Raw genomic sequence first — 13,671 nt, 5'->3', positions numbered from 1 at the left:
ATGAAAGATAGACGATGTATTTAGAACATTTGGGAAAGGAAGGCTTGCTTTTCTTTTTTTCCCGAAATTTTAACTAGCATAACTACTTGTACTAAAGGGAGTTTGGGTTTTTTGTGGGTTTTTGGGGGGTTGGTCATGGAATTTGAACTCAGTCAGGGCCTGGGCACTGTCCCTGAGCTCTTTTGCTCAAGGGTAGTGCTCTACCACTTTGAGCCACAGTTCTACCTCCAGTTTTTGAGTGGTTAATTGGAGATAAGAGTCTCATGAGGACTTTTCTGCCTGGGCTGGCTTCGAAACACAATCCTCACTTCTCAGGCTCCTGAGTAGCCAGGATTACAGGTGTGAGCCACTGGCACCTGGCTGTATAAACGTGATGCTCATACATGCACACGGACTCATCATAATCATATGTGCACACGGACTCATCATCATCATACGTGCACACGGATTCATCATCATCATCATCATACGTGCCCATGGACTCATCCTCCACCATCATCACTGTCCTTCATCTCTCCCCTTCCCAAACCATCTCAACCAGCTTCATTGTTCACATAGGCATATATACCAGGAAAAATATTAGCATGCAGAATAAATGAAAGGATTTCAACCAATTTTAAAAAGACTTACTTTAAAGACAAATACATTTTTAAAATGACCACTACACAAACAGGCATTTCACAGAAAGGGGAACAGGAGTGGCTGCAAAATCAGATTACAACCTCTCCGGTCATGTGGACAGTACCCTGAAATCTCAATTAGATACAATTATCCACTCAGAATTGGTAAAATTATAAAAAGCTTATATAGAACAAAGGCTCAGTCTCTCTCTCCCTCTCTATATATATAATATATATGCTTTTTTCTCTCTCTTTCTCTCTCTCTATATATACTTTTTCAATCTAAAGAAAATTTTAACACCAAATTTTAATTTTCCATTTGTGCATTACATAGCTCAGTTAATGCTGAGCTCTGTCAATCTGGCATTATCATCAGTCAGTTCTGTTTCAATCATGGTCTGTTCAGTGTCTCCCTGCCCTTATCTTTGAGGAAATCTGCCTCCCAACAAGCAAGTAGCACCCAAATAGCAAAGGGAAAGTGGCTCATGTGCTTTGCTGGAATTATGTGGTAACATGGAGATTTGTTGAAAGTGGCAGCACATCTTCAGTGGAGCTGGGTGGCATTATGCACAAAGGAAACCCGCATTGGCAGTGCAGCCCTGAGCTCTGCATCCTGAGCACACATGGCTTTGCCTCAGTGGTCATCTCTTTGGAGCCATAAGCCTGTAGATACCAGGGATTCACTACCATTCTCCATATTGGCATATATAAATCTCAAGGTTTACGATTTACTTGGCAGAAAAATTCTTCAAAAATTTAATAGGCTTCCGAGCTATTTGTTTCTAATCAGTCATGTGTTAGTCACCATTGTCTAAACTGTCTCTAAATATAATTTTCCAATCTGTTTCGTTACTTCCTCACCTAGTGCCAATCGCTCAGCTCCCTGGAAGCTACGTTGCCAAGGGAGACCTCTCCTCAGCTGATTTGTGCCTTGGGACCACTCCAAGAGCATTTTATTACCTGGCTAAAATGTCTCAGTGCTATAGCTTCACATATAGAGCAGGGTCATTTTTATTAGCCGGGACCTTCACACTTAGAAAAGGCTCGGTTTAGTTTCCTTCCCAGCCTGCATGTTCACTTTGCAGTGACTCCAACAAAGTGTTGTAGCCAGTTCTGTTAGGGATAAGGAGCAATTGGTCTTCATAACATGACATAACCCCAATTTGAGGGCTTTCTCTAACCCCATTTAGCTTTGTTTAAGTCAACCAGCTCTCAACGGCCCATTTCTTTTTTGACACTTCCTTCCAGGTCACAGCTGGAAACCATCAATACACACCTTTCCCCATTTACTATCTCATCTCCTGTGCTCCAGGCTCAGGGGCTCCTGGTTGGCCTTCCAGGCCTCCAGTGTCACCTCCAAGGAATGGTACCAGAGTGTCCCACTTCCTTACCACCCGCTGTCCACCTGCTGAGCCATTGCCATATGTTTCAGGTTTTTATAAACACAATATTACATAAAAGGTGCCAATTTCTGCCTTAACTTGGAAAACAGTAGCAGCTGTGTAAACTCCAAAATATCGGTAGCCTTAACAAAACAGAAGTTTATTTTTTGCTCAATTAAAACCCACTTGGCAGTAGAGGCAGATGGAAAGGTCACTGTCTAACATAGTCTCCTAGAGATTTAACTAGATAGAAATTCTGCCACTTTTCACAAAGGGCTATTGAGGTAGCCCTCAGCATGCGCACCTAGCAGGCAAGAGAGTAAGAGAGTGAACAGTCAATTTCCTAGATGGTTTGATGACCTAGGTCAGGCCTAGGGAGTGTAGACCTCACCTCTTCTCAAGTCCCCTTCAGTTAACTTAGTGGTATGACCACACTTTACCATAGGGGAGTCTGGGAAATACAGTCTAATTGTGTGCTAGGGACAGGAAAGGATTTGATGGACAGTTTACCTGTATGAGTGTAATTATTTTAGGCCTGTTAGAGTTCCTGGTTTTGTCTGAGCTGAGGTTCAGAAAAGGCTGGCTACTGAATTAGGTAATAGTTCCTTTGACCTAACTGAGAGCTCCTGAGACCTAGCACTTTGCTAAAAACCCTCCTGAGGATAGGATTTGGAGTGCCTCTATCTTGAAGGTCCAGCTGTGCTTAGTTGTGGCCAGTCCATAGGGAAAAGGTGACATCTTGTGATCTCAAAGGGACAGTAAGTTCCCTTTCCGGTCACAGTGAAAGGTAAAGGTGGCATCACCTAGGGGCATTCTGCCTTGACCACTGTAGTCACTGTAGGTGTCTAGTGAGGAAAAGCTGCACGGAAACTGAAGAGAGATTCTTAGCCAATCCCCACCACCACCACCACCACCACCACGAGGAGCTCAACGAACTCTGCTGCAGGCCTCTGCAGTCACAGTACAAACACATCCCCATTTCTTGACAGAAGAACTTGAGAGCAGGCATCACAAGGAAGAGCAAAGATTCTAAATAACTCTAAAGCTCATGAACCCAACAGAGGCCCAAAGAAGAGGAATAGCAAGCAAAGCAACCACCCAGGGGCACGAAGGAGTGCACAGAGGTGGCTTAGTGACAGATGTGGCCCAGCCAGACCCCTCAGAGGAAGGGAGGGCTGTGGAGTAGCACGGGACCTCCCAGGTCAGTGACCTGGGTGGTAGGAAGCAAGATGCAGTGCCTATAGAGACACAGGTGGTAGCCAGGAGGAACCAAGAACACTCTGAGAGGCCTCTATGGCTCTACCAGAAAAAGTAGAATTAAAAAAAATCCTGGGAAGGAAATGACCAGTTATAAAGATAAGCAAGAGGCAGTTTAACATGTTAAAATTTTTCCCACCAATGTTTAGGGTATGTGTATAGGTATAAAATGAACATTAAGTTTCAAACCCTTGGAAATCAGGAAGAACTGCTAAAATTCTATTTCCTTTTTTATTCAACCCGAAATACACAAAGTTTCCAACATACGAAGCACACTTATTTTAAAATATTGCTGGTAAGATTTCCTTGTTTCTAAACAAATCACCTGCACTTATTACAAACCCACAGATGGCGCTCCCCACCCTCCCTAGGGAGCTGCAGGAATGCATGTTGCCACTAGTTAAAATCCCTAGGGACCAATTATTCCAGCACCGGTTGCTGGGAGCCCTCATGAACCATGGCAACTCTATGGGAGCCCCAGGCCTTAGGAAGGGGAAGAGCCGGAACTGGCCACTTGGAGACTACACTTCCTGCCTGACCCCCTATTAAGGATGTACCCTGCCATCACCCAGTCTCTTGTCTGTCTGCTCCTTCCAGCAGCAAAGGTCCCGAGCTCAACACTTCCAGGCTGCAGAGCCACTAATGCATGTTGACAGGTGAAGTCCACAGCTTCTCACTCCAGCTCAGAGGAAAAATAATCCTTTTATCTCCCAATAAAGGAGAATTACTTGCATTCTGTAGCTGAGCTCTCTTTGGAGAGCTTGCTTTATAGCTGGAGGGCCTGCCTTTCCTCCAGTGGTCACATTAAAGACGATTTTCACTGATCCCATTGGGAGACCAGAGGGCAGGTGGTTGATTATATTGTCACCTAGCTGACCTGTGGAAACTATTGCAACTTTCCATTTAAAACAGATTTCAGAGCATAAATGCCATCCTCAGAAACTTCCCTGAGAGACCGACTAAGTCCTCAGAGGTGTACTGGTTAGGGGCTAGCTGTTACCCAGGCCCAGCAGGTGGGGGCAGTTTGAACAGGCTGGAATATGAGCTGCTATGGTTTCTTCCTGCCCCGTGGATAAAATCTCCTCTGTCTCCAGATCACAATTTCATATAATAAGGTAGTGATATCTTGTGTTTTCTTCCACAAACACAGTTCCTATTCTTCCTTGGAAAAACTGCATTCATCCAAGCAACAAGGTAACTAGCACTCCAGCATGGATCTTAGCACCTAAAACACTGTGAATTTGGTGTTTTATTTTATTGGTTTTTGTCTGTCCTGGGACTTGAACTCAGGGTCTGGTTGCTGTCCCTGAGATCTTTTGCTTAAGGCTAGTGCTCTACCACTTTGAGTGACAGCTCCAGTTCCAGTTTTCTGGTGGTTAATTACAGATAAGAGTCTCATGGACTTTCCTGCTTGGGCTGGCTTTGAACTGATGCTCAGATCTTAGCCTCCTGAGTAGTGAGGATGACAGGCTTGAGCCACCAGTACCCAGATTTGAGTTTGGTGTTTTATGCTTCACTTTTTTCAAATGGTAAGACTGAGCCTGGAAGCATGGGAGAGTTTGTTTCAGGGCTCAGGGCTGGCTAGTCCTAGATGAAGAGGGAAGGTGTGTCATGTCCTAGCCTGAGGACTCTGCCCTTCTCAGGGCATGATCACACCTGATTCCAGGGCTGTGTCCTTCCCAAGGTACCACACTGGACGCTCAGAGTCTCCACTCTGGGAATGGCAGTTGGGCCGGCTGTGAAGGGGTCTGCCTGTGTGCTGAATGAGGTTTAGCAGCATCCCTGGGTTCTGTCTACTAGATAGGCTGCACCCCAATGCCAGTACGATAGAGACAGCCAGACTGTGTCAAGGCACCACAGAATCCTCGAAAGACACCATTCGCGCAGGGAAGACTGCCACTGTGAACACGGTCATGTATTCCCTCTCAAAGCGGGAGCTCTGTGCCTCTGGGACGTGCACAGGACAATTTAAAGACCCTAATAGTATCCAGAAAGAAAGAGGAATCTGTTATAATTAGTGATTTAGTTCTTCTCACCTAAGAATCCCCAGGCCTGTTATTATGGGCAAGAGCTTGTCCTCTCCCATGAGGAAATCTGCAGACTACCCACAAGTTCCTGTGGGCTGCCTCCTGCCTGAGGAATTCAGCCCAGACTCCTGATGAAGACACTGAAGGACTCCCCACCTGTCCTCAGCTCTCCTATCCACCCTCAAACCCCACGCTCAGGCAGGCTACATCCAAACAAGATGATTCACCATGGTCCAAACACATCCTCCACCTTCTTGCTCTGTTTCTCAGCTGCGGATGTTCCCTCTGCTTCCCACATCTCTGCAGTCTCATGTGTACCCCATCTTTGGCTTTGGACTCCCTCCTGCCCCCTGGGGAAGGGTTGCTCCCTTTATCCCCCTGCAGCCCCCACCCCCTGGCCCAGCTGGGGTGGGGCCTGTGGTCCCCTCTGCTCACTGCTGCCTGGCACCTCTCTCCTCTGACCCAGTGTGTGAGCTTTCCTGCTGGACCGAGAGTTTCTGGAAAGGCAGAATTCAATTTCAGACCTTCCATTCTGCCCATGGCACACAGTAAACATGCCGTGCTTATTAGAGCAGGCTGGATTGTGAACAGGATTGCATGAAGAGAATGAAGATTAACCATGACCACTCTCCTCTCTCTCTCTCTCTCTCTCTCTCTCTTTTCCTATCTTTCTGTTTCTGTCTCTCTCTGTGTCTTTCTGTCTCTCTGTCTCTGTCTCTCTATCTCTCTGTCTCTCTGTCACTGTCTTTTGTCTGTCTCTTTCTCTCTGTCTCTGTCTCTCTGTCTCCCTCTCTCTGTCTCTGTCTCTCTCTGTCTCTCTGTCTCTGTCTGTCTGTCTCTCTCTCTCTCTCTCTCTGGGGATTAAATGACTCTCAAACCTAGATTCTGAGCAAGTGGTGAGTCTGTCCTCTCTAGTCTACGTCTGCCCTCTGTATGTGATATGGGCACTCTTACCTGGGCCATTAGAGTCGAATACACTGAAACCAATTCAGTGACAGGGGATGAATTCATGGAGAGGGGGTGAATCCCTGATTGGGAAAAAAATTCTGGAAACAAAAGACACTATAGCCAAGATTTCACCCTTAACTTTGCCATCCTTCCACTTTGGTTATTAAGCGCTATTGCCCGCTATAATCACTTCCTTTTTTTCTTTTTCTTTTCTTTCTTTTTCTTTCTTTCTTTCTTTCTTTTTTTTTTTTTTTTTTTTTTGATCCGTCATGGGGCTTGAACTCAAGGCCTGGGTGTTGTTCCTGAGCAATTTTGCTTAAGTCTAGTGCTCTACTACTTTGAGCCACAGCACCACTTAGGGTTTTCTGGTGGGTAACTGAAGATAAGAATCTCATGGACTTCCCTAACCCAGCTGGCTTTGAACCTTGATCTTCAGATCTCAGCCAGCCTCCTGAGTAGTTAGTATTGCAGACGTGAGCCACCGGCACCTGGCCACCGACACCTGGCTTCAATCTCTAGTTTATAGAACATCTTGACTATGACAGAGTAGTATTGATTTATTGAACAGTTATTAATCATTCGATATGACCATAGGCTACAAGAATGGAGAATCCATCCACATGTAGCTTCTGTTCTCATAGATTTGTGTGTGTTCATGTGCATGCATGTGGCACACGTGCATGTGTATGTGTGACTAGAGATGGAACTAAGGACCTCATGCATGTGAGCAAGCGCTCCACCTCTTGAACTATCCTATGGCCCTTTCAGTGGATTCTTACATTCACGCCTCAAGTGTTTTTTACCATCAGATAATAGCACATACGTGTAGGCATTTGTGTATAGGTGCTTCCACATTTGTCTGTTAGGAAAGAAATGTGTGGCACTCATCAGTACCTCTGTCCCTTCTTCAAGGGAGAATGTTTAGGTTCTGATCCCTGATGAATATAGTTGGCCAACACCATGGGTTGAGGAACTTGGGAGTACATCCAATTAGACTTAAAGTTATATCCAAATTTGGTTATGGTGGTTTTGTTGATAGCTCTGGCTTGAGCTTTGGTGGAGGGGAGTTTCTGAGTTAGATGAATGAGTTGGTTTTGAACAACCTTTCTAGGAAAATGATTTTTACCCCAGGTTTCTGCAGCAACCACATGGGTGTCTCATCATAGTCTGGGGCTCGGAGATCTCTTCTCCACAGAGAAGGCCTCAGCCCCTGTGGGTATCTGGTTCCATTCTAGCTGCTGGTGGTTCAGGCCACTTGGTCATATCTCTTAAGAGATTAAGGGCCCAATAGCAATCGCATATTGTGCAAGGTTAAAAGTTGAGCAGTTTCTGGAAGGCAGCACTGAGCCATCATAGTCGGAAAATGCCCTGGAAGACCTTCTCGATATAATAAAAAAAAGTAACCAGGGATCTGCCCAAGAAAGGCTGCACATCTAACCTTCAATGTTTCTATCAGAAAAACAAAGCAGAAATTATCACATTGTAGGCAATGATTTTTTTCCATCTCTTGTTGTATCTGCAGATGGAAAACTCTGCACCAGCTACAGCCGAGGGCTCATTTCAAAGGCCAAGATCAAGGCCATCAAGTATAGCATCGTCATTATTCTTGGTAAGCAGTATCTCTCTTGGTGTCACAGAACTGTGTAAACACTCCAAAGACAAGCTTGTGCCACAAGGCCCATGCCAGACAGGCCCGAACACCCGTGCCAGAAAAGCATCTGTGTATGGGTGCTTCTGCTTCTGTCTGATTGGAAAGAAATGTATGGGGCTCACCAGTACCCCTGTCCCTTCTTCAAGAGCCAACATCTGTGTCCTAGTCCCTGATAATTACAGTTGCCCATCAACACCATGCATAGAGCAACTTGGAGCCTATCTTATGAGACCTACATGCCTGCACCTCATGTTGAGATGCTCTGTTACTCATCTGCTTCCTTCAAGACACAGCCTCTCACAGGGCTGGACTTCATGGGACAAGGAGAGATTATGTGCTCCATTTTCTGTGAGTCTTTAATTTTAGAGTCACTGTTGACACTTCCCACACAGCAACCTTTACTGCCCTTCTTGCTTTCCTACCTTCTGCCCTTCTCTTTTCTTTCTAGTCTTTACAGGCATGAAGTCAACTTCCTGCCTTAAATGGTCTCCTCTCAGATAGATGCATGCCTTACTTCCATACCTCATTTGGTTCCCCAAGAGTGGCACTTCCTTCTGACTTTTTGATAAGTTTTAACCTTTCTTTAGTCTAAGCCTACCTGCTTTGTGATTTCTACTTCTACCTGAACATATATTTTTTCTTATTTTCCCCTGCTGTAGCAACAAATCCATGTAAGCAATGTCAGGCTTTTGTGTTACATTATTATCACGAAGGCCTACAGTAGGGTCCCCCACATACTGCTTCATTAATATTTGTGGAAGGAGTAAATGACTGAGGATCTGCAAAAGGGAAAGGGATTTATTCTCTCTTCTTCTTAGTCAGCTCATCCACCCTCTTCCTGAGTCTCTGGCAGGTCTTAAGAGGCTCCAAGAAAGCATTAGCTGCATGTTGAATCACCAGAACAGCTCTTCTTCCCTTTCTAAAACATGAATGTAAAATGCCACACAGAGCACTCAATGTATGACTCAGCCAGCAGAGTACAGGTACACAAGAAGACTGTGGGCACAACTAGGGAAAAGCCTAATTCATCATCCAGGGCTCTGAAAACCCTTCCCAGAAGCTGCTGAAGCAGATCAGAGACCCTCATGCTTTCCCAGTCAGAATCACAGATGCCCTCTCTGGCTGGTGAATCAGGAAATGCGTGCCTAACATGCCTTCCAGAACCTACAAAACCCCATGTATTCAAAAACCATACTGCTGGGCCTGTGGGATTCTGTGAGTCTGTAAGCACCAATGTAAGGAGATTTTGTAAAGCCACAGTGGTAACAGATGTTTTGTAAAACCCCTTATTATCCTAAGATGATATTTACTTGTAATACTGCCTTCCTCTAATAATTTTAAAAAGTCGATGTAATGTTCCAACAGTTACCTAAAGGAAGAGTAAAAAAGTAGTGATATGTGTGTGTGCTCACATAGTTACACTGGAAGAATAATGGAACAATCAAGCATAAACCATAGCCAACTCATACAGATGGATTTTCATGGGGACACAAAAAAATGGAAGCAGCTTTACTGTGAGTGACTTGATTTTGTAAGTAGAGAAAAAAAGGCCCTGGTAACATTCCAAATTAAAAGTAAGCTCCCTGGCTGGGGATATAGCCTAGTGGCAAGAATGCTTGCCTCCAATACATGAAGCCCTGGGTTCAATTCCCCAGCACCACATACACAGAAAACGGCCAGAAGTGGCGCTGTGGCTCAAGTGGCAGAGTGCTAGCCTTGAGCAAAAAGAAGCCAGGGACAGTGCTCAGGCCCTGAGTCCAAGCCCAGGACTGGCAAAAAAAAAAAAAAAAAAAAAGTAAGCTCCCATTTCACAGGAGTTACATTTCTAAAAATAATCAGTATTATTAAAAATATATGTATGTGTATAAACAATAGGTTTCTGGAGCGGGCCATGGACAGGCAGGGTTCCTCCTTACATGAGTGTTCAATTGGACATTCAAAGATTCAATGAAACCAGAGAAGTTTTACTGACCAGGCTGCTGCTGGGGTGTGCAGGATGACAGACACACATATGTAACACCCACATACACACACACACACACACACACACACACTACACATACACATAACATACACATGCCTGTTACCCTTGGAGTCCCAGTACCACTCTCTCCACTGGGCCATTACTGGTGTGAGTCGTCCTGGGTCCAAAATGCTTAATGGTTTGGAGGTTTGTAGAGTCCCTGTTTAACACATTGTCTCCATCTAGAAACAAAGACATTACAAGTTAATTCCTTGGAAGTGGTGCTATGACTTAAAGTGATAGAGGGCTAGCCTTGAGTGAAAAAGCTCAGGGACAGTGCCCAGGCCCTGAGTTCAAGCCCCATGACCCCCCCTCCAAAAATAACAAAACAAATAAACAAGTTAATTCCTCGTTCCAAAACTCCCCAGCAAGTCACAGAATCTCTAGAAAACAATTATGGAGGAAAACTCCCCGCCACTGCATACAGCCAGCCAAGGAGGACACATTCCTAATACCCAAAGAAAATTTCTAAGGGTAGGAAGAGGTGAGAGGGGAGTGATAAGGATGTGTGTGTTCAAACAAACCATGGGTAGGTAGATTGGTAGTAGTGTGAGCTCTCAGGAAAAACAGAAAATAGCTAGAAGATAGACAGATGTATCAAGGATGAAGACAGACAAACGATAATAAATGGGTTAATATGTGATAGGCAGATAAACTGACAGGTGATGGGGGAGAGAGAAAGAGAGAGAGAGAGAGAGAGAGAGAGAGAGAGAGAGAGAGAGAGTTGCCTCATATGATTATAGAGACAGAGAAATATCAGGATCCGCAATTAGCAAGCTGGAGACCAGGACAGCAAATGGAACAAGCTCTAGTCCAAGTTTGATTCCAAAGGCCTGTGAACAGAAAAATGGTTTATGTAAGTGCCAGTCTGACTCCAAATATAAAGATAGAAGATCATTGTCTCCAGCTAAAGACAGTCAAGCAGAGGACAAGTCCTTTCCCACTCAATCTCATTATTCTGTACAAATCTTACACAGATGGATTGGATTATATACACCCTGAGGAGGGCAAGCTGCTTTTATTAGTTTACGCATTCAAATATTAACCTCACTAAGAACCATTCTCACATAACTCATCCAGAATCATGTTTAATCAAATATCTGGGCACACTGGAGCTCAGTCAAGTTAACAAATAAAATGAACTCTCACACTCTGGATCCTTATAGCCCACACATTTCCATTGAGAGTTTGAATCCAAGGTCTCAAACATACCAATTGATTTAGACAGGGATATTGGATGGGTGTTTTCTGAGAGGGTAACTTAGAGATGAAGTAGCAAACTGAGAATATTGATAAAACTGAGCTATTGTTTGAAAGTAGTAAGACCACTCTATCATACTCTAGAACATGGAGTCACTGTCTGGTCCCAATGGTTTGTGGTCTCCCAATAACCACAGAGGGTCTCCAGGTGACTTTGCTGGGTTTCCTTCTGCACTGCATTGGATAAGATCCTCCCACCATGTCCATCAGTTCCCCAGCTTTCAGTGACCAATTTGAAACTGTAGAGATCAGACCACCTCCCTCTACACAGAGAGGAGCCAGGAAATCTACGAAGGCTAAGAATGTAGGGCATATTCATATACATGTGTACATGCATACATGTCTGATAAATGTGACCCTGTTTTTAACACATACAGCCAGTCTAGACAGCATCCCCAGCTGAGGGATTTCTGAGGGATCCCAGCTGCTACAGAACCTTCCAGTTAAACTCCAGTCAGGGATGTGCAAGAGACCCTCAGCAGTGGTTTCTGTGGTGCCAATGGCTCTCTTCTCCCCAGCGTTCATCTGCTGTTGGAGCCCCTACTTCCTCTTTGACATTTTGGACAACTTCAACTTCCTCCCAGACACCAAGGAGCGTTTCTATGCCTCTGTGATCATTCAGAACCTGCCCGCCTTGAACAGCGCCATCAACCCCCTCATCTACTGTGCCTTCAGCGGCTCCCCCTGCAGGTAAAAGAGGGCTATTATCCTACCACATGTACTGATGGTCATCATATCCAGATGTTGATGGTTTTGTGTGTGTGTGTGCACGCGCATGCATGCACGCATGCATGCATGCTCTTCATTCCAAAGTGTCTGCATGTTTCAGAATCCCTATATCTACACGAGACGCTGAAGCCCAGAATGGCTCCACTAGTGTGTAAAACATGGGGCCACACCCAGGCCATGCCAGTGCTGTTTCTTTTATATTACATCACATTTTGTAGCAAGTGTTTTCCTTCATCACAACACATGGAGACATGTTTCTTGTTCAAAACTTCCCGACATGAGTTACCTCCACATAAGCCTATGTGGTAACTGGATATGGGTTTGTTTGTTTGTTTAATCGTTTTACAGCTAAACAAAGTAAGGTTTGCAAGACTCAGTGACATTATTGAAATGATATGAATCAGTACCAGAGCTGAACTTAAATCCCTCTTATAACTACCAGTGTTCTCCTGATTTTCCCCTTTTATTTTGAATAAGCTGTAAGCAGTAGGTGGGAAAATCCACAGAAGATAGAAAATTAGAAGAGTTTGAGGCTCAATGCCAGCAACTGAGGTTCAAATTCTGCTTATTCCTAGCTAAGTGTGACCCTGGGTAGGGTTTTAAACATCCTTCCATAAGTGTTAGCTTCTTCCCCTGAGCAATGGGTTAAAAGAAGTGTGCAGAGCTTGGTTGATGTCGCTGTCCACTGGGCTCTGGTGCTGATGAATATGGGATGGTGGAGTGAATGGAGGAGAGGGAGATCCAGGCATTACAGAACTTGGAAGGACCCAGCAGCTGCCTGATCTTTAATAACCTCCACCACTAGTATCTTTTAGCATCTCTGCTTCCATATTCATCCTTCCAGATCATTTTCCCTTGTTGCTTTATTCTGACTTTGACTAGGGAGCAAAGGTCACAGGATTCCAGAATGACTTGCCGAGAGAGAAGTGAGAGGCATGAGATGCAGATTCTGTCCAAGCCAGAATTCCTCTAGATCCTGGGGCAATGGCAACACCAGGCCGAATCCATCTGTCTCCTTGAGTCCATATCACCAGTTCCCGCATGTGCCTGGATTTCAGCAGATTCCTCCAGCCTGCTCTCACCCTCACTTCCGGACATTCCAACAAAAGTGTGTCACCTGCAGTGTGAACAGTAGCCAACACAAATGCAGCAACGGTCCCTATCAACCAGGAAAGACGCTTCTGCCTTCCTTCCCGCTCCCAGCCCTTTTCTCCCTCAATCAACACTAAATACAATGGACAGAGACTGCACTGGCTCAGGGTTGTGGCCTGGGTACCATTTGAAAAATGAAGAATTAATTAAGACTCTTTTCTTCCAGTGTTTACATTGCATGTCTGGTGGTTGTATCCAAGAAGACATTTGTCCCTGAAATGTCAAGCAATTCATGTTCAGGGCTTGTATCTTCACAGAGGCTGGCATCAGCAGCACTTGAATGCTCATTGTATCAGCAAGGGACTTGTAAGAACACACTTCCAGTGTCTAGACCCACATCATCATGGAAGCACTTTCTCTGGGGAAAATAGAGGAACTGAAAAGCCATGTGCCCTTGACCTTCAGTTGGGAGCTGAGACTTGAAACTACTGTCTGCGAGGCTCCTTGAAGGCTTCCCCACTGCAGCCAAGATTCGGGCTACCCTCACTCCTTAGGGACTCTGCTTCCTGCTGTGACAGCCCAGATTCTTCCCTGGGAGCTGGGGGCTGAGTTCCTAAGGCTTTTGCAGGTGTGATGTTTCTGTGAGCTCTTTATTTTTCTTGCAAGTCTCAGCCTTTGTCTA

General features: G+C 45.0%; 1 protein-coding gene across 1 annotated transcript in view; it reads left to right on the top strand.

Annotated features, from left to right (window-relative positions):
* Positions 1-12,870, top strand: part of Npsr1 (neuropeptide S receptor 1) — a 94,451-nt gene extending 81,581 nt beyond the window's left edge. Inside the window, exons 8-11 of the mRNA XM_048337132.1 lie at positions 7,757-7,843; positions 11,687-11,858; positions 12,072-12,080; positions 12,780-12,870. Coding sequence (XP_048193089.1) covers positions 7,757-7,843; positions 11,687-11,858; positions 12,072-12,080; positions 12,780-12,870 — 359 coding nt within the window. The remainder of the gene's footprint in view (positions 1-7,756; positions 7,844-11,686; positions 11,859-12,071; positions 12,081-12,779) is intronic.
* The last annotated feature ends 801 nt before the right edge of the window (positions 12,871-13,671 follow it).

Source organism: Perognathus longimembris, chromosome 2, assembly GCF_023159225.1.
Source record: "Perognathus longimembris pacificus isolate PPM17 chromosome 2, ASM2315922v1, whole genome shotgun sequence".
NCBI lineage: Eukaryota > Metazoa > Chordata > Mammalia > Rodentia > Heteromyidae > Perognathus > Perognathus longimembris.
The sequence above is the reverse complement of the archived record's forward strand: the minus strand, read 5'-3'. Positions and strand labels throughout refer to the sequence as shown.